Source organism: Falco peregrinus, chromosome 9, assembly GCF_023634155.1.
Source record: "Falco peregrinus isolate bFalPer1 chromosome 9, bFalPer1.pri, whole genome shotgun sequence".
Classification (NCBI taxonomy): Eukaryota; Metazoa; Chordata; class Aves; order Falconiformes; family Falconidae; genus Falco; species Falco peregrinus.
The window spans coordinates 19,499,506-19,525,365 of NC_073729.1; the positions used below are offsets into that span (position 1 = coordinate 19,499,506).

General features: G+C 45.3%; 2 protein-coding genes and 1 long non-coding RNA gene across 3 annotated transcripts; 1 reads left to right on the forward strand and 2 right to left on the reverse strand.

Annotated features, from left to right (window-relative positions):
• Window positions 1-8,124: 8,124 nt before the first annotated feature.
• LOC101911126 (olfactory receptor 5AS1-like) lies at window positions 8,125-10,655 on the reverse strand. Its single transcript, XM_055813461.1, has one exon. The coding sequence runs from the start codon at window positions 10,181-10,183 to the stop codon at window positions 9,245-9,247; it is 939 nt and encodes a 312-aa protein (XP_055669436.1). The 5' UTR covers window positions 10,184-10,655; the 3' UTR covers window positions 8,125-9,244.
• Window positions 10,656-11,371: 716 nt separating this feature from the next.
• On the reverse strand, window positions 11,372-13,376 carry LOC114013867 (uncharacterized). The gene is made up of 3 exons (XR_003557120.2): window positions 12,230-13,376; window positions 11,885-11,985; window positions 11,372-11,472 (listed from the first exon to the last, which is right to left on the reverse strand). It is a non-coding gene; the product is annotated as an uncharacterized LOC114013867 (long non-coding RNA).
• Window positions 13,377-15,967: 2,591 nt separating this feature from the next.
• Window positions 15,968-18,734, forward strand: LOC101912348 (olfactory receptor 1019-like). The gene is made up of 2 exons (XM_027795340.2): window positions 15,968-16,117; window positions 16,233-18,734. Exon 2 carries the CDS (start codon window positions 17,288-17,290, stop codon window positions 18,263-18,265), a length of 978 nt encoding a protein of 325 aa, XP_027651141.1. The 5' UTR covers window positions 15,968-16,117; window positions 16,233-17,287; the 3' UTR covers window positions 18,266-18,734.
• Window positions 18,735-25,860: the final 7,126 nt, after the last annotated feature.

The following is a 25,860-nucleotide window of genomic DNA, read 5'->3' on the forward strand; positions in this document are numbered from 1 at the left end:
TATTCCCTATTTCTGTTGTATGTAACTTTTTCTTCAAATACTGAAAAGCTGGAACAAAAAAAAAAATGCACTTGCAAATAGAACTACCCTGCTAAAGTCAACAACCATAGGGAAATTTCTCAATACACCAAAAATCACCTTCTTCCTATCATGAATTCCCCTGCAAAACACTGGTAAGTATTCAAGCCCTCATGAATGATCAGGCAGCTTTCATTCTGAGTAGGATACATAGACAAAATGTCATTTTGTTAAAGATGAGGTTTCATTTCGGACTCTATAGATGTCTGGCCCCTCTATCCCTCAGGCTGTCAGCTGAGGCCATCAGTTAATTTTGTGCGGACGCCCAACAGCATGTGTTAGGCACACACTGGAGGTGGCACATGAGCAGCAATATACCTGGCCCCACATGTGACATAGGGAGCCCACATGCTCGCAGCACAGTGTTGCAGCACGTTGTAGGGTTTTCAAAGAGGAGTAAGTGGTGGCACTGCACTTCATCAGCAAGAGGGGGGAGGGGGGGTAAGGCAGCAACAGAGCAGATCTGAGGTGGAGCCATGCAGCTCTTTCAAAGCTTCCCTATCCCCTGATTGTGCCCATAAACCAGGCTATCCATCTGTCAATGCATGCTCATATTTGTAATTATTGCTCATTCGCAAGATGCCCTTTTGACAGTTTGTGTAGCATCAAGTTTGAACAGACATTATACAGCATTAAGCCTTCCAGAGTAGGCGATACTTGCTTTTATATTTAGCCACCCAAAAAGGGGCGGGCAGGCAAACGCTTTCAAGCATAATGAGAAGAAACAAGCTTTTACAGGGAACTGGCAGTTAAACACCAGCTTAAGGAACATGCACCAGCCCGATAAAGCACCAGCTCCACCACAAAAACAAGCAGCAGCCCATGTCACAATCTCTCTCAGGCAGGACATCCAGATGGGGGGGGGGGGGGGGGGGGGGGGGGGCACCTCTGAACTGCTGCTGTGGAGCTCACTTATTTCATGGCTTGTTTAGAGGAAGTGAAGAGATTAGATCGTCTTAGTGGTTTAGGAGACCTGGAAGGATTTTCATTATAGAGGTGAGGCAAAGGTTGGTGAGGGCAAGTAGAGAGCAGAGGAAGTTTTCTGAGAGTCTGTGGGAAAAGCTGGTTTCTGCTGTGCTGTAAAGGGACACTGAAAACACCCGTGTGGTTTATGCAGCTGAGATGCAGCACAACTCCACAGGCTTCACATGCACACCCTTCCTGCTGGGTGTAATTTCCTCCTAAGCCACATCCAGCCCCTTGGCACCAGGGTAAAAATATTTAAAAGCAGTTCAAGGGGCTGAAGCTGGATTTGCTCTTAAGTGTGCTACCTGCAGAGCAGCCAGCTAGTGTAAAGTGTAGAGTATTTGCCCCCACAAAGTCACCTCTGGATGAGCTGGACACAGCTCCTTCCACAAGGCAGCAGCAGCTGGTGGAGAAGCAATCCACTGCAGCCTCTCCTGTGCTGTAGCCACTTCTGCCCCTCATACTGAACAAACTGGGCAAAAGAAAGCTAAGACCTTAGAACCTGGTTCTCCCATTTTCAAACTTATTCCACCACAGCATTTGTGGGAAAAAAAGCAATGAAACTGGAAAGAGAAACAAAATAGGAAAAAGAGTCAGCAGGTTCTATTGGGACAAGACTTGACCTTGATACTAATACATAGGATCAGGTATGAGGACCATGTATAAGTCATCATCTTCAACTTGGAAGATGTTGGACCATGCCCAAAGACAGCAGTATTTCAGCAACCACTAAAAGTTACAAGAACAGGCCACCTACTCCCCACAGTCAGTTAGATAACACGCAAGGGCAGTGACAGGAGTATACAAACAAGGGCAGAAAGGAGTATACAAAGTCTTTAGTGATCACGTCTGGCTGTTTCAGACTGCAACAGATGCTGGCAGATGCTCTGCTGAACACAGTAGGAAGAACCATTAAAGCCAGGCAGACCACCAGCCTCTTGGCCATCAGCTTCTGTTCCCTGGGGTTTTGGTCAGCATGCTGGAAAGATACTCCCACTAAAACCTGTTATTATCAGTCTCGTGTGGTAGCAAATGATGGTAGTCTGCAAAGTGCTCAGACTTTTCAAGGCTAGCAGTCAGCTTAGTTTCAGGTTTAAGACAGCTGGAGGAACGCTCTGTCTGGTCTAAGGAATCAGTTCTTCCACCCAGTTGCTCTGTTATTAGCAGGCTTGCTCAGTCATGCATGGCCACACTGCCCAAAACCTGTCTAAATAGGCGGTGATGACCAAGACTGAAACCAGTCAAATCAGGAACTTTCCAGTCTAACAAGAAAAAAAACATTGCCATTCAACACTTAGCACAGGCTGGCCTCCTTGCCTTTTTTTTTGATGCTCTTGGTTTCTTCTACAAGCCATTGTGAAGGGACACAACACACAGGGCAGCAGCTGGCTCAGAGTAAAGTTACACCATGCAGGTGAAACATTCACACTGCCTGAGGCTGTCAAAAAGGGGAGACTGCATTACACACACACACACAGAGACACACAGACACACACACACGCGCGCGTGCGCACCCCCCCCCCCACACACACACACCCCCACACCCCTTCTTTGCCTCTTCCTTGTCGCCAGCCACCCTGATTGTCCCACACTAGTTTCAGTGTTCACCAGGGTCACTACAGGCCAGTTTAGCTCATGAACCTAGCAGAAAACAGAAGAGGAAAAAGCAACCATTTCTGGCCAGTTTCTAGGGTTGGCTTGGCCAGTGGATGGCTCTAACAAGTTCCAGGGTCAAGTGCAGGGGGGGGAGGACAGCAGGTTGCTCAGCCAGCTCAAGCTTTCAGGTTATGCCTTCATGCTGAGGGATGCTGGCTAAGCTCTGCAGCGATAGGAAGTAGAAAGGGGCAGGGGGAGACAGAAGTGAATTGCTTCTAATGCCACAGCCAGCTCCTTGAGAGCTAGTACAGACCTTCCTGAAAGCAGATAGTACTTACTCACACCTACCATGACCAAGACATCTGTTCCCAAAACTGCATGGGCTGTAAATCCTGTGCCTAATTTTGTTTTTGTAATTTCCAGTGTATGTGTGTGCAAGCCAAAAAAAAGGCAAAAGCAACAACAAAACGGGAGGCAACCACAGCCTTGCTTGCAGGGTTCAGTTGGTGCGGGTCTGTGATGTGCTCCCATCGCAGTGAGATACTGAGCACACTTCGGTAGCAGGGTTGGGACCTTCAGTGTTGCAGGGCAGATGGAGATGAGACACACTGAAAAAAGCAGTTCACAAACAGTCATTCCTCAGATAAGGACTCAGGCTGAAACAGCAAAGGCTGAACACCTAGAATTTGGCCAAGATGCCAGGACACTAAGAAACAGTGAAGATGTTAAATCAGGCCCAAAAGGGAAGCGGCTGTAATGAGTTCTCGTACAAAGCATTTCTTCAGTCAGGAGTTGCAGATTGAGCAACAGGCTGACATCAGCTAAAATAACAGGATGGTGGAGGGAGTGGCTCAGATGCTAAACCAAGCAGATGTTACTTAGGTCACCATGTAAAACATAATTTCTGATTGGGAAGATAACTAAACCAGAACTGCAGCACTGTTAGTTAATCCAGGAAACTTTGTCAGTAATGTTCAGCTGTATGAACCGGGTCAGCATGACCACACAAAAAAGCTATCAACCTTTTGCCGGAATTCCTAAGCAACTGCATCCCCTAGCCACTGCAAGGCTTAACCAGCAGGGAAGACTGCCTGACATAGGCAATTTCTACTTCTTTCCCTGCCCCTATAGCCTCACTACAGCAGAGCTTCCCTGGGGAAGATGCTGTGTCAAGTCCAGGTCCTTGCCCCCAAGGAATACGCACCCCAATCCTTGCTCATTCGTTATCCCAAGTGCCTCGTTTTGAGAAGGGTCAAACGAATTTCCATCAAACCTTGTGCTTATTTAACTCCCACTCTTATCACGCTCCTCTTTGATCAGTCAGTTCAGATCCACAGACAAGAAAAAGGCTGTCTCACTGCCCTGTTAAAAACCAGTTTTGGATCCGAGGTACTCCCTGAGCCAGAACTGCCCACATACACTTTGCCAGCAATTATGACTAGCCCAAACAGTGGACAAGTGATATTTGCTGATCCTGCTGTTAAGCTATAGCATAGCATTAGGGCAGCATGATCCCTGCAAAAGATCTCTGCCAGTTCTCTTGCTTCTTTATTTGCCCAAAAGCTCGCTTGTTAAGAAAAGCCTGTGTTCACTCTCTGCTTTCTTCATCTTTTCATAGGGAATCACTAGGATCTACCTCCCTCCCTGTAAATGTGAACATTTCAAGAGGAACAGGGTGGACCACAGTTGTCAGCCTAGTAAAGAACATCCACTTCCAGTGTTTTCTACTGAAAAACCATCTCCTTTGCATCATCAGCTTAGTCCTGCTTGCAAGGCCCTGCGTCATCACAAACTTCTTCAGGTGGGAAGGGTTCAGTACCTTCTTGCTCTGTGCTAGAGGCCAGAAGAGCAGCTCAGTACAGGAGAAAGCAGTACCTCTTCAGCTACTTCAGCCTAAACTGGCCCACAGTCACAGCACAGAAACACAACTGCACAGAGGCCTACAGTAACGAAGCTGACAAGCAGGGAACACAGCTGCAAACTGAAGAGACTGAAAAAGGAAGAAGGGGCCTGAGAATCTGATTCTACAACCACATCCAGCATAAAAAGCGCCAGTGCATGGAGAAACTGAGGAACTGGAAGAGAAAGCGATGCTGTCATTACTTTAGATCAAATGGAAACTTTCTCTTCTTTTACTAAGCCCTTCAGAAGTGCCTTCTTTGAGAAACAACTGGTAGGACAGAATTCAGCCCCTCTTCCCGTATCACCCCTAACCAAAATCAGACCTCTTCTCTTTCAGTTTCTGCTTTCCTCATAGATGAGAGTATCAGGATTGAGCAACACCACCTACGAAAGCACCCAAACCCTAAGGGCTTGGATTTGAGAATCAGACAGAATCTCTTTCTGACCAGCACATGACCTTTACACATTTTTCTTCTTCAGAATGAGATAGCATTTAATTTTCAGGCAGCGCGTTCTGTCTGATGTCTGTGTATAACCAAAGAAAGGAAGGCACTATTCGTTTGCCAAGAGCAAATTTTAAAAAGCATCTATTTTCACCTTCGAAAAGCAGCAGATTGTCCTTGGTTTGTACTGCAAGTCAGGGGATATGGGAAGGGTTACAGCACTCAGCTTTACTTTCAGAGTTCAGCTCTCTTAGGAGGAATGCCGTCCTTTACAACTCTTTCCAGGAAGATTTCAGAAACTTAATGTTAACATTCCCATTTTGCTTACAGCACCAGGATTACAGTCAACACCTAGCACGCTGAGAAGTTGGTCACAACTCCCAGCACCCCTCCTCCTCTCATTTCAACCCCTTCCCGCCAAAATGCAAAAAACCAACGGAAAGTTGCTGACTGCCGGTGGTGCCTTCCAGTGTCATTACCACTTGTGCAGCTAACACACCTGCCTAATCCTGTCATCGTAAAGCACAAACACTCGTTTTCCTATAAGTACTTTCCACTTTGTTGGTCTTCATATACATTAGCTCTGCTTCCTCAAGCTGTCCAACCGTGTCATAACTCATCTGGGTTTTCTTTCCCTTAGCAGAACCAATCTGAGTGACATTTCCACCTCAGCTGTCTGCCTAAGGCTGCCTGTAACAACATTAGGGCACCTTCCTGCTCTCCAGCCCACACCAGCCAGTGACCCAGAGCTCCTCCAGCTCACCACCACCTCACCTTGCCACTACGGCAAGCGAGCACACCCCGGCAGCTGTGGGGCAAAGCCATACCAAGGACACACTCAGCTGGCAGCGCCAGGTGCCCACAGAAGTCCTCATACAAGCTTTAGGCCTCTGGTGTGTGTGCCAGTGCGCTGCGGGGCAGGAAGGAAGCACTGGTAAATGAGAGAGGAGGGCTGGGTACAGCACCGAACTACCCTTCGCCTCCTTCCAGCCCTGCCGCTCACCCCGCTCACCCCCACGGGCAGTGGGCACGTGAACAAGAAACCAGCACCCAACCTGCAAGCACAAAGGTGGCAAGGGACAGTGAAGGACGGCATGGGACAGCAGGCCAGGAGAGGCCAGGGAAAGCCCAGGAAACCCAGAGAAGGCAAGGGGAGGCCAGGGAAGGCACCCACCACAGCACCTGGCCCTGTCACCAGGCCACCCACCCGGTCAGGCACAGCTTGGCTTCCCTCCAGGCAACAGCAGCGTATAGCTCGGGCCAGGCCTGGGGCCCGGGACGGAGCGGGACACAGCAGTGGCGCCGAGGGGCAGGCCGAGCGAAGCCCCGGGAGGCCGTGCCGTGCCCTGCCGTGCCGTGCCGGAGGAGCCGCGAGGTCTCGGGCCTGGCCCTGCTGCCCCCGGGGGACTCCCGCTCTGCGCTGCCACCGCACTGCCACCAAGGGGCGCTGCCGGCGGAGCCAATCCGTGAGCGGGGCGGCGCGCGGAGCATGCTGGGAGTTGTGGTCCGTGGCGGCGCGGCGCCCACTGCCCCCCTGTTACCGGCTGACCGGTGCGCCTGGCGTACGGTTCTTTCCTCGGCGTTACTGCGGGGCATGCGGGGTATTTTCCGGCATCCCTCAGCGCTGCCGCTCTCGGACCGCGACGGGGACCCCGGGCCCAGCAGGGCCGGCCCGGCGTTGCCATGGGCATCAGGCCTCAGTGTCGGGGTGATGATGTCATCACAGCGCCGCCAAGCGCCGCGCGCGGCACGCTGGGGAGCGTAGGCGGGGAGGGGGCAGCCCCCGGCAGAGGCGGGGGAAGTCGGCCGGGGCAGCCGCCAGCTGCGGGGCTGGGTGGTCCCCTGGCTCCGAGGTGGAGGGCCTCAGCACCGGCTGGCACACAGCCAGGCCCCGGTGCCCTGTGCCGGGAGCCGCGGAGGGGCAGGCGGCCTGCACATGGCAGCAGTGCGTGCACACCAGCCATAGCCAAGGTTTAACAAGCTCCGGTGGAGCTATTTGCGTGGTCAGGCCTCTGGTGGCACACACGGGTCTCTGCTGCCCGGGCAGGCCTCGGCCTCTTCCTCCTCCCCGGAGACAAAGAGCACCACTGCCGCGCTGCTGTCATCGCCACATCCCACACCAACACTGATGGCACCGGTTCACAGATGACTGGCAGCCCATTTCCCTGTTTTCTTGCGATTATAATAATTTCTGTGCTGGTATTTGCCCTTTTGACTCTGTGAGCTCCTAGCTCTGCCTCTCATCGTACTCCAGCTTCCCACAGACCACCTCATGGCTCTTTCTGCGGCTTGGTTTCTTCAGCAGCCTGAGCCATGGTTACATGGTGGGGCCTTTTTAGGGTTGGACCTTGGGCTCTTGGCACAGAGGGAGCAACAGGAGTGTTACATTGCATCTTCAGGTTTATAAGAAAGAAGCTGTTGCTGACATATGTACCTAACAGGCACACACACAAAATTTTCATCCTCTGAGGTTGCTGCTGTAAGAAACTACCATTGTCACTGTTTAAAAAAGCCATGATTATGTATTCTTTGGTGGGGACATGTGGAAGAAAGAAAAAGAAGCAACTCAGGGCCAAGTCAAGTTGGTCTTCAGGACCACACTGTATTAGGAACCACCAAAGCACCTGGGTTGGGAGGCGTCCTCAGAGAGTCATCCAGCATCCCAATGCGCTTTGGCTGAGCTGTGCCATATGGTGGGGTGCGTCCACAACCTGTCGTGATGCTTGGGGGTTATCCTGCCTTAGGGGCAGGGCATGCTGCTTGTCTTTACTGAACTTCAGGAGGTTCCTCTTGGCCCATTCCTCCAGCTCATCATGAGTACCTCTGAACACTAATCCTGCCTTCATGGCTATGAACTGCTTCCCCCCACAGTTTACCATTACCTGCAGACTTGCTGAGGTGCCTTCTGCCCTTCATGTTGGTAACTGATGGTGCTGATGGCAGACAGGATTGGGGCCCTGGTGGTGTTCCTTGAGTGATGCCACCCATAACTGGCTGCCACTTGGACTTCAAGCTGTTGACTGCTGCACTTTCGTCTTGAAGGTTCTGCTCCTCGTTTTTATCTTGCCCCCTGGCAGGGGGGCAGCTGCCATTCCCCATCTCCTTCACCACCACTGTGCAGGAACAGGCTCCCAAGAAGGAACACAGGAGCATTTCTTGGGTTTGCAAAGGATGGGATTAGGAAACCTGTCTTTTAGCGGCAGATTAGAGTGACAGAAAATGGGCAAGGGCAGCTAGACGGGCTCCTACAGACACCAGCAAGTGGAAAGCCAACAAAAAAGGGATCCAGCACTGAAATGACAGGAAATGCTGTGCAGCCTAAGCAGAATCATAGAATGGTTCGGGTTGGAAGGGACCTCAAAATGATCTAGTTCCAAACCCTCTGCCATGGGCAGGGACACCTTCCACTAGACCAGGCTGCTCAGAAGCCCGCTGCACCAGTATATTAAGCAGGTTATAATTAATATTTGTTTATACTGGATCCAGACACCAGTGTACCACAAAAGTGTATCTTGACATCGATGTATGTGTTTTGTAACACTGCGACATGGCTGACAGCATAACGGTCAACAAGCATTTTGTAACACAATTAAGCAGAAATAGAAAACCTAATTATGCCATGAGAAGAGAAACAAGGGATTGTGGTATACAGGTAGAAACAGATTATGGAAAACGTATACAAGTAGTAAAACCTTCAAGGTGAGAACACAGGATGAGAACAGGCATGAAAGATGTCTGGTGGGAGCAGAACAGGCAGGAAGAATGCCAGGTGAAACCTGAACAAGTCCAGTCCTAAAAATACAATAAACTGTGTCATGAGCAGATGACATTCCTCTCTACAGAGGGTGTGGCAGTGCTGGCTTCTTTTCCAAATTTAATACGTTCAGTCACACCCATATGTAGTAGTCATCTAAACCAGACTTTTCTTTAAAACATCTTGGTTGAGAGTTGTCTCAATAGTAAGCTGAAAAAATACAATTTTCTTCTGTATTAGGGATAGACTCTCATCACAGACAGTGAGGAGAAAGAGATCCTTTTGGTATCGGATCCACCTGGCCTGGGCTTCTGTTTTATGATAAGGTGAACCACCTTCTAAGTTGACTACTTTTTTCCAGTGACTATCAAATGAACCTGGGAAGCTAGTTCAGGTGCAGACATTCCTAACAAGTCACTGACATTTAGACAGGTGGCTCCCATCACTTGTATTTTTACTGCGTATTGCACCAGAAACACACTGTATCTTTCCACTTCTAAGAAAATCACTGAGAAAACACTCTTCTCTCTGCTGTTCGCCTTAAGGCATCCTTCACCTCTTTGTTCCGCAGGCTATAAATCAGGGGGTTCAGCATGGGAAAGACAACAGTATAAAATGCAGAGACCACTTTGTCCGTGTCCAGTGTGTAGCTGGAGCTGGGCCGTAAATATGTGAAGAGGAGGGAGCCATAGAATAACCCAATGGACATCAGATGGGAGGTGCAGGTGTAGAAGGCTTTGTGCCTGCTAGCTGCCACGTGGATCCGCAGGATGGTACTGAGGATGCAGGCGTAGGAGATGGCAATGGTCAGGAAGCTGCTGGTTTGTATAAAGCCGCACAGGGTGAAGAGGAGAACCTCGTTGAGATGTGTGTTGGAGCAGGAGATCTCTAGCAGCGGGGGAATATCACAGAAGAAATGGTTGATCACGTTGGAACCACAAAACGACAGTGTGAATGTGAAAGACGTGTGCACCAGTGAGGTCAGACCCCCGCTGAGATAAGCCCCAGCCACCATGGAGGTGCAGACCCTGCGGGACATGGCAATGGTGTAGAGGAGAGGGTGACATATGGCCATGTAGCGGTCATAGGCCATCACAGCCAAAATGAGGCACTCTGCGTCAGTGAAGGCAGCAAAGAGAAACATCTGTGTCGCACAGCCAACTAAAGAAACTGTCTTCTGCTGTGCTAAGAGGTTTACCAGCATCTTGGGAGCAATGGCAGATGAACAGCTAAGGTCTAAGAAAGATAAATTGCTTAGGAAATAGTACATGGGGGTATGAAGACTGGCATTGAGTTGGACAAGCATGACGAGACCAACATTCCCCACCAAAGTGATGGCATAGATGAGTAGGAAGAGCCCAAACAGGGGTATCTCCACCTCTAGGCGATCCGTGAAACCCAAGAGAACGAACTCGGTCAGTGCGGTGCGGTTTTCTTCAGGCATTTCATTACTTTGTGTTTGGCTTCATACACCTAAGATTTGTCACAGGATTGGTCAGTCCTAGCGAGTAAGCAACGCACAAACACATTACATCCCTTACAAGACAGAGGCAGTGGAAACATAAGCATCTCACCCAGTATCAGAGGGGGAAACAAGTGGCTTAGATGATGCCTATTGAAAGGAAAGCTTAGGAGGACATGCAAAGAGACCTTTACAAATGCACTTTAGCTGTGGAATTCCTTCCTGTATATTCCTTTCACATATGTGAAATTGGAGCTCAGGTGGGATTTTACTGAAGAGATAGACCGTAGTGCAGGTATAGAAGAAACTTTGTATGATATAGCACTTGAGGAAAAACATTGAGTCTAACAGCTGCTGCACATTTACCTCTGTGACCAGTGGAGTGAGGAGTTCAGGCACACTTAACAACGATCTTTCTGAGGCAGTGGCGAAATTGAACACTGGAACAAATTGATTGAAATGCTGGAACATAACCAGATATTTTTTTTTTTTTTTTTGACAAAAAGACATAATCAGTTTGGAACAAACACAAATCATTGAGTTTAAAATGAAAATAAATATTGCATCTCATTCTGGGATTTCTTGCAAATATTTTCCCGAGGCTGATTAATTCTTAAGCAATTGATGAAAAGAAAGCCATGAATATTGTTTTTAAGCATTCAGACATAAATATGTTTAGATTTTCCAAGCACTTTCCACCACATATCTTTTTTTGGCTGAAGCTATTAACTGAATTTGAATTAGAATCAGTCCCTTGGAAAATGAATTCTGGGTATTAATTTTACCTTTCCAGAAAAAGTGAGTAATTTAACTTAATTTTGTAAAAGTTAAGACATGTGTTTCTGCTGATGCCAGTGTAAATTCTAGGCGGGGCAGATATATCTTTGCCCACCTTTACCTTTATAGGAAATGTAAGGATTACAAAAGAACATCTAATAAAAGGACTGCCAACACAGGTCAGTTAAAAAATCCTGTAAATATCAGTTCTGTGTGGATAAAGGCACAGACAAACCAGAAACATTTCAGATTCCTGGGAAAAAAAAACCCTAAGCTGATTCATTCAGGATAGGATACTAGATGGTTCCAGTGGAGTCTGGGGGTTCAGAAAGGAGAGCTTGAGTTCCCAACAGGGTTTCTAGGCACTCCAGTTGTGACAAAACTCACCTGTATTTGGCTTTCTAAAGGTTCATCTGAGTGCATCATCTTCAGCTCTGTCTATAACCATTACAGACGGGTAGCTGTGATGCATCATCTCCTGGCTGTGTGCATGTCTGTTGATGAGAAAGGAAGCCTGGGTGACCAATATAAATTCACTGACAAAATTTTAGGTGGTTACCTTCAAGTGAGATGAATCTCATTTTAGACAGCTTTGATCTTTTTTTTCCGAGATCCTTCATTCTTGGTGAAGGCTTGGCACATCCTATAATCTTAATAATTTTCACATGTTTTCTGAATTACTCCAGAAAATGCCTGGGGTGACTCAGGTGATGACATAGGTTCCCCCATTAGATTCCTAGAATAAGCTGACAAGTTCCACAGAAATTCAATTGTGTTCTAGTTTTAGCCAAGACCAGTTAAACAGAGACCACGTAATATTTATTTTATTACAGGCAATTGGAGAGATTTCTGGTGAAAGTAAGAAAGAACCTTTCTGCCCTGAAAAATATTCCATGGTTAACGCACATGTGGCTGTTTCTTCACTTTTTCAGCTGTTGATCATGCTCGGAAATTAAGGCATAGAAATCCTAGCAGCTGCTAACAATTCAGTGGTCTGTGATGAATACCTGCAAGAGATTTCAGTTCTCAGATTAAAATCTAGGGGCAATAAAAAAAAAAAAAAAACCACCACAAACCTCCCCCCTTTTTAAAGATATGCTTGTATTTATTTTTTCTTTTGTGGTATTGTGATGCAGCAACTCTTTTCCTTTAGCACATTTGAAATCCATTCAGTCAACAAGGCAACTGACTTAGAATAATTGCTACACAACTCCCTGAATGGAAGGAAATTTTTCTTATTAGGGGACTTACCTGCTAGAGAAATATTTGGGTTTTTTCCTGGATGCGGGAAATGTTTCTTTTGGGGAATGTCACAGATTTTATATCTTCCTTTTGGACACGGGAGACCACGATGTTCTCAAGGGAAGAGTAGAACAAACAATTAAAATGCTACCGGTGTTGTCTCAGTGTGGAAACGTTTCAATGAAACAACAGGCTCTAAAGATATAGTACACACTCTTGGAAATGCTTCTGATATTTCCTTTGGCTGGAAACCCATAAACAGTATTTTTTTTAAAGCATCAAAACAGTGCTGAAATGAGGATGGCGGTTTTGACAAAACAGAGTCCCAACCTGTGATCTGGAGCCACAGATACAAGGCCACTGCGGCCCTGAAGCGATCGCTTTTTGAAAAAATTTCAAATGCATCTCAAAGTGATTGCGGCAATTTCAAAAATGGAATTCCAGCAGTCATTAGAACCTTTAGTACCGTGATTGTGATCATGTAAAATTAAAAGTAGTTGGTTCTCGCTAGCTGAAGTTCCCCATATAATACATAAATTATACACCCAGAGGAAGATTTAAAGCAGTTTAATTTGTTACTTTACTACTTATATTAAGCAGTAGTTAATCTCTTCCTTTAATGTCTTTTTAGTTTAAAAAAAAAAACACAAAAAAGAGCTAATCCTTGTATTTTCATGGGAGAGTTGTGATATGAATTGACTGTGAATAAAGAATATCTGGCAGCTGCCTAGGTGGACAGACACAATTTAAAAAAAGCTTTCAATTCAACGGCTCTTCACTAGCAGCTGTTTAACTTGACAAATGTGCAGCTGATGTATTTTTCTGTGAGGAAACTTGGGTAACTCTTTCAACATTTTTATTCTTCAACTAACAAGCTTTATTTGCATTGCTTGCCTTTTTCTTCCTTCTGTCTAGTTCCTGTGTGAATGGAGGCTGTATATATGTTCATGGGCAACCACTTAAGGTCTTAGTTTTATTTCATCTGAACCCAAGACATTCCTCCCAGTGGTCTCCAATAACATCTAAATGGAATGAGGACAACTTTGTACAACATGCAGTTTCTATTGGGCACAACACCAGACCTCAAAGGCTCCAGAGGTTAGAGGAACCCTAAAAACACATGAAAATTCATCTTAACTGATTTTAGGCATCTTAAAGTTATTAAGTCAAGTAAGTTAGTTGGGTTCTTTTAGCTATCGTTGGCAAAAAATAGGCACTTCCAAAGGACAACTCATCCCATCGTAAAATAAGTTTCTAAGGAAACCTGTGCGTACTGCTTTCTGCAGGTCCCTTCCTCCCTACAGGGGCTATAAAATAAGCACAGACAGCTAGGTTAGGCTCGTATAGCTCAGTTCTATACAGCTGAAATGACACAAAATGGATCCTACCCTTTCCTATCTCCATGCCCTGTCCCTCAGCACTTGCCCAGAACACAGCTTGAAGCTATGGGTTCACCCCTGAGGCAAGACCCTAAATACTGAGCAAAACAACCACATGGAAGGAAAGAACACTGCAGCAGAACTGATTCTTATTTTTCCCACTTCAAAAAACTGAGAAGCAATGTAAAAACTCCACAGAGGCTTCCAGGAGCCAGGGATGGGTGTGTTTGGACCTTCTGAGACTCTGGATAGAGGCTAAAGCAGGGGTCCTCAAACTACGGCCCGCAGGCCGGATACAGCCCCCCAGGGTCCTCTGTCGGGCCCCCAGTATTTACAGAAACCCCCGCCGGGGGTTGGGGGGGGGAAACCAAGCAGCCGCAGATGACTGCCTGCCACTTCATCCACGTGCCGGCCCCCTGGTTAAAAAGTTTGAAGACCCCTGGGATAAACCATGATGTAGGACAGGGATGTATGGATGCTCTGCTGTGGGGGGAGTGACTTGGGAAAGCCCATCCAGGACAACAGGGGAAAATTACTGCATTTGGATTGTTGTTCGTATCTCTGCTCTTTCATTTGATATTCTTAGTATGGGGTTCGTCACTCAAACAATTAAAAGTTACTTGTCTAAGCTTAACTTCTAGACTGCTCCAGTAATACACGTAGAGAAATAATTACTCAAGTTCTAGAAAGTATTCAGAGTGCAAACAACTATGTACAGGCTACTGTGAACATTGCTTATCTGAGGAGGACACTGCTTCCCTTCTGATCCAGTAGTGCTGTCAGGGACCAGTTATGTGTCTAGCACTGATCAGCCATCTCAGCTGACTACAGACTGTAAATCAGTAAAAATAAATCTCAGTGGTCCAAGGCGGAAGACAGCCAGTGACGTAAACTACCTTTAGATTGAATGAGAAGAATGCAGACTGGAATTCAGCTTGCATGGGTTGGTATAGTTTCATGAGGGCCAGCAAAAACCTGAAATAATGATTTACCCTCCTTTCATGTCAGCTCTTTCTAGCTCTCATATGAAGGCTGAACATTTCATGAGGCCAGTAATGTCCTGCAACCTGTTGCTTTGTGTGACCCCGTGACTCAGAGGACCTGTGGCCAGAAAGAAAATGCCATCTGTATAAAAACAATACAAAAAGAAAGTGCCAACTTATTGTCAAGTAAGTTATAACATTATGTTCTGGATGGTTTTTTTCATTGTTATTTTTCTCCCCTAATGAGCTCTGTATTAATGAACCAAAACCAGCAGCAGGCTGCAACCATTGCATCACTCAGTGGGATGCCGCTGGGACACATAATGGCACTTAAAGTTGATTGTGAAGACCTTGCCATTCCCCTTGACTGTGCAAACCATCTCACCTGTGGGGAATGGCAGGCGGGGAGGGGCAGTGTGCTGACAGCTTGATCTGGTAGTCAGAGCTTCTCTAAATGCCATTTTGTGTCCAGCTTTGTAGCAGCATTTGCTCCTGAGGAAAAGAAAGCATAATTTTTAACGTTAGTTTCCAAGGTAGGAAACCTGTGCATAACCTGAAATATTATAAAATCTAACAGACTGTTAATTGTGTCCCTGTTTTATTCTCTATCCTTGCTCTATACTTTAAACCTTGGGCACAGAATGAGCATCATTGCAGTCTTATGCTCATACACACAACAGTCAAAAATTACTTAATGAATTTTCACGTAAGGAATGCTAAAAGCCTACCAAAAAAAAAAAAAAATTGTTCATAGAGAGGAAAATTGTTTTGACCTGAGCTGGTTTCTTCTTATTATTTTGGAAAGAAAATAGGAGAACAAATACTTGTGAATGTCCATGTGGCTTCTTTTCCTAACTTGTGGAGACTTTTGGACTCTTGCTCCTGAAAGCTTGTACTGGAGTGGCAATGACATTCAGGTCAGTACTTCACACGAGAGGTCTGTGCCCTCAGCTGGGGCAGATCTGCGATAGCTGCAGTTCAGCCGTTCTCTGTGGTTACAGCAGAGGCAGGGTTGGTTTAAGACTTAAACATGTGTTAAAAGTCTTAAACGTCTTTAAGTCTTAATCTCAAACCACCAAAATCCACAGAAGTTCTAATATTGGCTTGCTGAGCACTGAAATGTGGGGTTACAGCAAAAGAAGAATCATTTAACAGCATCAACTTGCCACACAGACCGTAGTGCTGGTCACTACCGATAGTCTGACTGACTTGTCTAGAATTTCCTGTAGCACAGAGAATTATTAGGAATCGAGCAGCTGGGCTCTGCAAGTGCTGCCAAGCAGCTGAAGCACTGTAACTGGAAGTGCACTCTTAGTTAATCTCAGTACAATGCAAACAGCAGGAGCTTAAAAGATATTTCAATCATTCAGTTGCTTCAGTGAAAAGCTCCACCTTGCAAGCTCAGGCATTTAATACACCTGCAATTAACAGTTCTCATTTTCTACAGACCTTTGAGCAGAAGTGTCAAACCAAGACCACAATCTGAAAAGAAGAGGCATTTTTCTTGAAGTCAATGTTTCAAGAGAACTGAAAAGGTAATTGTGAGGCTATAGTGTTCTTGCCTTTGTTTCAGCCACAGACGCGCTGCTGTTTAACGTACCTATAAAGTCTGTTGGTCTCATTTGTCTGACTAAGTATTATCCCCTACAGAGACAGACTTCTCCAGGTTATCTAATCATTGCATGCTCTTTATAAGCAGTGATGAGAAACCGGCACCTCTAAGAGGCGATTCATTTCACCCCGAAGTAAGTAGACATTTTAAGTCGCTTACGTGAATTCTGCCTTAAAGTGCCTGCTTCCTTTCAATGTGGCTGTAAACGAAACCTGGAATGGCTACTTCAGACGCAGCTGTCCCCCTAGGAAGTAGGTGATGTTAGGCAGGATGGGTTCTGTCCTCAGTATCAGCTCCTGTTTCTTTCAGTTTATACGAACTCCTTTCATCATGTTGGAAAACCACAAGTGTGATTTTGCCAGGCCAGACGTATAGGCTTTCCTCCTGCCCTTAGCACAGACAGGTTCAGGGACACAGGGCAAGGTCTGTGACTACACTGCCCCGTCTTCTCCTTTGAATTGTTACGTTTGGAATCAGCAAATAAACTTTAATGAAATTATCATCTGCTTTTTAACATAAACTGCTTTTCTACTTGGATTTTATTTTATTTTTTAAATTTGGGGGTATCTTTCTGTGAAGACTTCTCAGAACTGCACTGACCAACTTAGACATCATTTTCAGAAGCTGAGAGCAATTTATTACTCCACTATTTAAAGAACAAAAGAGCAGATAACCGGAATCATCCTGTCATTCCTCCTAGGCACAACGGACACAGATAAGCATTTGAGAGAATTTAACAGTAGAACTAAGCAGGAAATACTAAGAAATACCAGAATGAATAACAAGTTTCTCCTCTTTCCTGGAACAATCTCAGCAGAGGAACAGAAGTAATCCTTCTTTGAGACTCTCCTTACAGAAGCATTAAGTGGACAGATAACAGCAAGCTTCTCAAGAGAATCGAGTCAAGTATCCAGTTCTGGCACGCTAACAGCTAGGTTTCCATTAAAATAAGGCAGCATCAAATTTTCTTCTACTGCATTCCTGCCTGACATTTGTTCCTAGCATTGTTATGGCTTATTCTTCTATCCAGAGTTGTAACTGACTTGTGTTCTTTGATTTTTCTCCCTCCTAAAAATTCAGGTTCATTAAGGAAATGGTTAGAGGAAACAAGACAACTGTTGATGAGTTCATTCTCTTGGGAATCACAGATACTTGGGAGCTGCAGGTCATTCTCTTTGTGTTGCTCCTTCTTATCTGTGTCACCTCATTGGTGGGGAATCTCGGCATGATTGCATTAATCAGGTTTGACTCACGACTCCACACCCCCATGTACTACTTCCTCTGCCACCTCTCTCTGGTAGACCTAGGTAATTCCTCAGCGGTTTCTCCCAAAATGCTAGTGAGCTTCTTTGATGAAAGGAAAGCCATCTCTCTGGCAGGGTGTGCAGCCCAGATGTACTTCTGTGGAGTCTGCATGATCACCGAGTGTTACCTGCTGGCTGCGATGGCCTATGACCGGTACATGGCCATCTGTAACCCTCTGCTCTACGTGGCCGCCATGTCTCAAAAGGTTTGTGTCCAACTGGCTGTGGGATCCTATGTAGTAGCTGCTGTGAATGAAATAGTGCTTGTCAGCTCAGTGTTCAGTTTACACTTCTGTGGCCCTAATGTCATCAATCACTTCTTCTGTGACATTCCTCCGCTCCTGAAACTTTCCTGCTCCAGCACTACAGTCAACGAACATATGCTTTTCACCATTGGTACTTTGGTTGCGCTCAGCACTTTAGTATTCATTGTTGTCTCTTACGGTTATATCCTTACTGCTGTCCTGAGGATCCGCTCGTCAGAGGGCAGGCACAAAGCTATCTCCACCTGTGCCCCACAGTTGACATCAGTCTCAGTTTTTTACGGGACTATGATATTCATGTACCTCCGTCCCAGTTCTAGCTACTCCCTGGACCAGGACAAAGTGGTATCTGTTGTGTACACCATGGTGATCCCCATGCTGAACCCCCTCATCTACAGCCTGCGGAACATGGAGGTGAAGGATGCTCTCAAGAAACTCCTCGGAAAAGTTCTTGTTTCCTTTAGAAGTCAAACTGGTAAAGAGGTGTCACACTACACAAAATAAACTTGGACATTCTTGAATTTCAGTCTCCGTTTGGCTGCTGACCATTTAAACTAAAAGCAACAAGAAGACAGCAATCATGAGGACCCTGATGATGCTTGTGCATGTCATTGCTACAGGACATAGCCAGCCACTGCTTGCTTTCTCCTCTGTCAGGGAGTAGCTATACTGTCTGATTTTACCCTTAAACCCACTAATTATACTCAAAGCCTCACATGGACTCCTTTCCCACATGCCACCCTCTAAAGCCTTGGTGTTTTGTGTCACTCCATAAGAGGCTGTATTTTTCAGCCTGAGAAGCATCCCTCACGTTCTTCTGGCAGATCTTCAAGAGGGAACGATGAGGCAATGAGGAGATCCAGGTCCCCACAGATGTTTGCTAAGAATAAATCTGGGCTAGTGTGTTTGAAAGCAGGAACATTTCCAATTGGCAGTGTAGACTGAGTTTGCAGAAGCCAAGTTTAACATTACTAATGAGCAATGCTGTTTTAAGATCAAATAAATGAATGCTACATATGTCCATTCCTCGGATGATGTTCAGCAGTCAGACACAGCTTGATGCAATCAATTCTATGTGACATCTTTATAGGACCCTTTGCTGATATAGAAAACCCATCTATTTTTAAAAGACAAACAACAAAATTTGCAAGTCCCAGCTCTGGATTTAAATAGAATATGTCATCTAAGATGACAGAGCACCACTAACAAATATTTATCCATTGGTAGAACCAAAACCAGGCCGTAACACATCAACTGAAGCCCTTAGGAACAGGAGAGAAAAGGGGAGCTTTTGTCTAAGAATTCCTGTGGGGAAGCTCTTCCTATGTGCCAGACTTAGGAAAAGTTACTTTTGGAGATATATATTTCACTCCTTTGATAATAGTAAATGTGAATTGCCCGTTTCCCTGTTAAATACACAAAACTAGGGACATGAATCCTAGCCATGCAGAAACAAAGCAGTGCAAAGACACCTGTGACATGAAGTTCATCTTAGAAAAGGTACGTGGGAGGGTGATTAGTCCCTTGCCTGACTTCAAACTCACTGAACAGACCAGGAAAAACTACTAGACATGACATGAGAACCCACTGGACATAAACAACAGTGAGGGCTTGTTGAATGAACAGGACCAGGTCGGACAGCCAGATTTCACCAGTGGTTGGGAGGGCACCAGAGGTGCTGGAGGTGGGCAGGCTTCACATGGGGTTGAAGGGGAAGCACTGGGCACCCTCTGTGGAACAGACCCTCACTAGGCCAGCGGTGCCTAGGAACCACACCAGCAACACCACGGGTCTAGTTTACCTGGGAATCAAGAATAGCAAAGTTGGAGTGAACGTGGGGAAGTGATCAGGGTGGGTCATTTATTCGGGAGGAGGCAATGGTGGAGAAACAGGTGTCACGGCTGATGAGGGAAGAGCATGAAGCGGACAATGAGAAAAGGAAGGTTCTGGAAGGGCCTGGTGGCCTCTGAGCAGGCTGCTGGCCAGTTTGTTTGTCTGTGCTTGACCACCACAGCTGATCCCATCCTCTTACTAAATCATATTCACAGTGATGAGCTATGTATTTATGACTACTTCTGCCAGCAACCGGGTTTTAGAGCTTAGAAATTCTTTTGGGGAAGAGATGCAACTACCTACCAGGTATAAGCAACACAATTATTTCACCATACGTCAGCTGAGCCAAACTGAACAAAAATCTACTCACATGGCCATGCAGAGACAGCAGCAAATGCACACACCTAGTGGAATGAGAGCTCCTAGCCACGTTTACTGTCTGTGATGGGTTGCAAACAGAGGAAAAATAGCTTCAAGGAGAGATGGAGCAGAACATCCGAGTCTAGCCCCCAAACCATGAAGCTTTGTGAAGAAAATGGAATTTAATATTGAAGATATTATATTTCATACCTGGGTTAGACAGACTGAGTACTGTTTACTTTCTGAGTCCAAGGAAGTTTAGAAGTAGAGGCACATTCCTGCAATGTGTCCGCATGGCTACTGTCCTGGAGCTGCAAGGGCCAGCTGGTCCCTAAGGGACAGGGAGGAAGAAACCAAGGGGGACACCAGGGCAGGCAGTGCCTCACGCTTGGGGCACAGACCTACAGGGGCTGAACACGGCAGGCAGAGCCAAAGGCTGGCAACAGGGTCCTTTAACAGCCCCAGCAAGCAAGGAGCAAGGTGCAGGGTACAACCACAGCCTACCACCAGGAGCAAAAGGACGGGCCAGGAATGGGGCTGGAAACAAAGCTGCACTCTTGATCCAGGATCCATCCAGGAGGCAAAGATACAGCTGCAGCCAGACACCTACAGCATAGCTGAGAAAGTGTAGAGGGCCCAAGGCTGAGCTTAAATGGGGCTCCTGGGTGGAGTGGTCCAGATGAGACTCGTCAGGGCCATTAAGGTCTATTAATGTCCTCAGGGCCCTGGCAGCTTCTGGGTGGAGTCTACAGAATTAAAAAAAAAAAATACAGAGGAAAGGGAAGAGTGAATGGCACTGAAACACTGCATGTTATTTTTTCTTTGATCCCTGAAGTCTTGACAATTTTAAAGCCAGAACTATAGCCCAACCCAAATTTCACAGTGGGATAGTAATTTTAAAGGAGAAAAATAAAAATCATTCACAACTTCTTGCGTTGCACATTTTCCTATCTGACAGCACCATACCAAAGACAGGAAAATCTGCCCTGGTTGCATTGCAAGCTACGAAAAGCCACACATTAATAATGTATTTGAATTTTGCTTAAAGGAAAAAACCTCTTTTTTTCTTAAGAAATACCTTCTCCATGGCAAATATAAAGAAGAGAGAAAACAGATGAATATTCACAATTTAACCGTGTTCTTGCACACTGGTTCCACATTTTGGCTACCGTACACTTTGTAAGAATACAAGGTATTCATATGGGAAATTAATTATGGCAGTGATTGCTGGAGTGGCTCAGGAGGCATATAAACCATCTACAACCAATCCATACGGTTATATCAAGCAGTAAAAGTCGATGTCTTTGTCGAGGTTTCAGTTGAGGTTCAATAGCAGTAGGCATATGACATTCTTCTGAAAGCACATCAAGAATTTCAGAGGTCCTTTATCTTTAGGAATAGGTACGTGAAAAATGGTTTGTTTTCATCCCTCACTGGTTTTATGAGATTAGCCAGATACGCAAAGAGGTGAAGTTGGATTTTCAGTGGCAAATGTGAATTGCAAATGCGCAGGTGCTGATTAGTTTGGGGATTTCATAGATACAGAGTATTTTTTTCACTTTATTTGAACTCCCTCATATTGTATTCATTCACAGGGACAGCTTTATTACAGTTAGAGGGGAATTCATTCCAGCAATTCAGTTTCCCCTCCCAGCATCCTAGTGCAAAAAAGCCTGTCAGAGAAGACTGTATTAGTAGGGTTGTGAGTGAGCAACTGCAAGGGAAGACTGGAGAGTCTCCTGAAGCAGCAGTATAAAAAAAGATCACCAAACAGAACTTGCCAACATTTTTCTGCCAGTTTGAGCTGGCCACTTGGTGCTGCTGCCTGCAACTCCCACCCCACTGTGCCAACAGGGCAGCCCCGCTTCTAAGAATATGAGAATAATTCTGCAGTGAGAGACGAGTCAGGCCAGGGGTATTGATTTCTGACTGCAGCCAAAAATAGATGTTCAGAGAAAGAGTATCAGAAACAGGATGAGTATATTATGATCATTCCCCGTTAACATTTTTCCAGCTCTGGCAAAGAAAATCACAGCTGTCTGACAGAGCTCCCTCTTTCTAGTGTTATAGGCTATTTGGTACAAGAAAAAAACCAGAATGGATGATCACCTAGCTCCAGGAGGGGGTTACAGCTGATGACCTCTCCTCAAAGGTGAGAGCACCTCTTTATCCTGGCTGAAAGTGCTTGTATTTCTAATGGAAGCAGGTCCGAGGAGAGGTTTTACTTCCCCTCAGGCCTCCAAAAGTCTGACCGAACCTTTGGCATGCCTCATCCAGCACTGACGCCCCATCAAAAATGTGTCATGAAACAAACCCAGTCACTGAGCCCAAATGTGTGCAGTTCAAAGAGCAGAAGCTAAAAAACACCACCTCCAAACCCAGCCATATCCACTGAATCCTGCTCAGTTCCCTCAGAAGCTCTTCTGACTTCGTGGGGTGTCCGTTGTGGGTCGAGGCAGCTGGGAAAGAGATGGATACCTGGAGTTGGGGGAAACTATCTGGACTGTGCATTCCACCACTGTTTTCCCATCCCACTGGCCCTTGGCAAGTCATTTGACCAAATACAGGTGTTTATCCTCATTCCAAACCAGGACATCAATCACTCTCTAGAAATGCTGATTCCTCTGAGCTGAATATGGAGGAAGCGTTATTTCCCTTGTGCTCTGAAAACGGCTTTTTCCTCTGTTAACTCTACAGGAAGTTAGTAACATAGACCTAGAAAACTACTTTTTGGACATCTGGGGAGGATTTCAGCTTACAAGATGTATTAAATTCTGCATTTCCTGATGTCTGCAGACTGAAATTGGAGCATTGGTGTGTTTCACCCTTACAGAAGTAATTTGGCTGAAAACAGGAGTAATTGGATGGAATTCCACGTTTAGACAAGCTTCTAAAAACTCCATACATTTATTAAAATATTTGGTCTCTTAAGATTTGAAGTACAATGAACAGTTCACCAAGTCTTGAACAGAGAAGAGGCCCAGAGCCTGGGCTCGTGCTTACAAGTGGTAATTGCAGTGTTACCTCTGGGACCACTTCCCTTTGGCATTTACAATTAATTATGGTGTCTCAGATGGGAAATTTTGAAATGTTATTTCAATTCTTCCACTACTTTGCTATCACTTTGAGTAATAGCTTTGTGAAGGACCAAGCCACTCCACATTTATTTCTTGCCTACAAATATATAACGTTTCTTGTGACTGGGGAGGGTGCCTGCAATTTTCTTTCGTGTATTCTGCTATTAGTATTCTCGTTACAGGATGAGTTTCAACCTCCTTGCAGATGTGACATATTCAGGTACAGAAAAAATTCTTTAATTTTACAATTCTTGAATAGAGATGTGTCAGGATGATTTCAAGGTATTTTGGTCTATATGAGAATTCACATAGGTCTAAGGTATATTTGTCCCTGCTGACAGAAATGCCATGATAAGATAATGGTTTCTCTAAGCAACCTTTTTCAACCTCGAGCAAAGTATTTACTTTATTTTTCTCTACTTTTTCTCACCTATAAAATCTAAACGACTCTTATCCTTAAAATTTTTTTGAAATCAAGAGGTGTAAAGTTCAGAGCTTGTGCTGCTAACATCAATAATAATACAAGGAGAGGATTTTCAGCAATAGGTAAGGGATCTAGAAGCACATAGAAGCATAGATCTCAAGTCCATGGAATTTCTTATGAGCCACTGGGTCTCAGATACTCCAAAGTATTTAGGAAACTGAATCCTATAGAAAATCCCACTCTACTTATTTATGCTATTGCTAGAGTAAATTTCCCTTCTTGCTCCCAGAGGCTTACAGTTTTCAGATCCTGAAGGATGTTTTTAAATTTGGTATGATATTCATCAAAAACATTACCACAACTGGTTTACTGAAGGCAAAATGTAATTGTTCTTTGCCTACACAGTGTAGTTATGTAAATTATAAATGCCTGAACAGGATCAGAAGTTGAATGCAGCTGTTTATGTTGGCACAGGCTTTAAAATGGTTGTGCATATATAAACTTAAATGAGGGAAAGATGTCTTTCAAGTTCTACATCCATCTTAAGAAATAATGTTATTCTTATAGTTCTTATAGCTGATGTCATAACAGATAAAGTCCACCTAGTCTAGAGAGTTCATGTCTTGAATCAGGATTAGATTAATCTCATTAAACGTCAGGAATCAGACCCATCTCACCAAAATTTAGGTGTTTATATGTGAGCTGATTGCCACATAGCACATGTGCCAGTAAAAAGCTAGTTGATACAAGTCTCCTGCGGCTCTTTTGTCCTATGTGCTTGTCCCATGGAGATGTCTTGGATACCACAGTGTACCTAAAATGGCAAGAGGTGCTGATACTTCAGCACCTTAATCCTTTCTTTCAGGTCAGGAGGGATGCACCTGCCTTTGCTGACTCGGAGAGAGGTGCTGAGCAGCCAGGGCTCCCTGGGCTGCAGTGGAGTCCTCTGGCTGTATTGCTGGAGTGACAGCTCAGCCATCTCACCCACCTGATCTTGGGCTGAGGCAAACTGTCTCCTTGAAGTGAGCTTTTTAGGATTATTTCTTAAGCTCCCTTCCAGAAGAGTTCCTGTTTTGGTGAGAAGCTTCATTTTCCTTTGACAGTGTAGTTCAGGGGTCCTCAAACTTTTTAACCAGGGGCTGGCATGTGGATGAAGTGGCAGGCAGTCATCTGCGGCTGCTTGGTTTCCCCCCCGCGACCCCCGGGGGGGGGGGGGGTGGGGGGGTGGGCGGGGGGGGTTCTGTAAATACCAGGGGCTGGATTGAGGACCCTGTGGGGCCATATCCAGCCTGCGGGCCATAGTTTGAGGACCCGTGGTGTAGTTGCTAATTCAGGTTGTGAGAGCCTGCTTGGTCTTAAAAACACAGGACAGGATTCAATGTCAGGTCGAGACATCAGATTTCGGCATCTACATCTAAAAATTTATATGTAAGTTACACATCTAAATTTCTGTCATGAGTGAGGAATAAATCAGGTGTCAAGGTTAAGTCCAGAAGGCTACTCAGGTTCTCAGGAACAGCTGAGAAGTCGAGATAGCTAAAGTTATCACCTACTAGCTGGTCATCTGAATTGCCCTTTAAAGTCCATTGACCGTATCAGCTAGGCATCCAAATTTGTTCAGCTGTAGCAGTCTGGTACCACTTGAGACACCGTGGTGTGACCTGTCATTTGTCCAGTTTTCATGCCAGAGGAGCACAGGATCTCTAACATCCCTGTGTCAAATGTGACGGCTGCCTTCAGATGTCTCAGATACCCTACAGCATATCAAGTGACATTTATTAGTGTCTTCCACAGCATTATCAGTATAGGCATTCTGCTGCTCTCACTTCACAAAGACTCAGGATCCAGCAACTGTGACCATATACTACTCAGAAACTTTATGTCATAGTAAAGCGTTAAAACGTCTTAGACAATCAGTATAAAAACAGAATATGAATGTTAGGAGCTGCAGTGATGAGAATGCCGTAAGATCCTAGGTAAACATTAAGGTGTTGGACATATTTAATTTGTTAGATGTGGTCTGCATGCTGAATTTTGGCTTTGTTGCAGGAAAAGGATACAGGTCTGTGCATATTTGTCCAAAAGAGTAGATCTGTGTCATAACGAGAATGTCTGAAGGATTGTTTCACTCCAGAAGTCTGTTTTGTGTTTCTTCCCGTGTTAAGAAAGGATATCAAGAACTGGGATTTTAACACATAATCTTTTGATCTAACATTGAATTTTGATTTTCAGAAGAGGATAGTAACTCTGCTGGGCATTAACATGTGTATAAGTTAGTCATTCTTCTGTTAAATCTGTATAATAAGACACAACCAACATGACCAGTGGTTCAGATAAATATACCATAAGAAAACTTTCTCAGTGTTTTCTCATTTCTCTGGTGGTCACTGTAACAGATAATATCA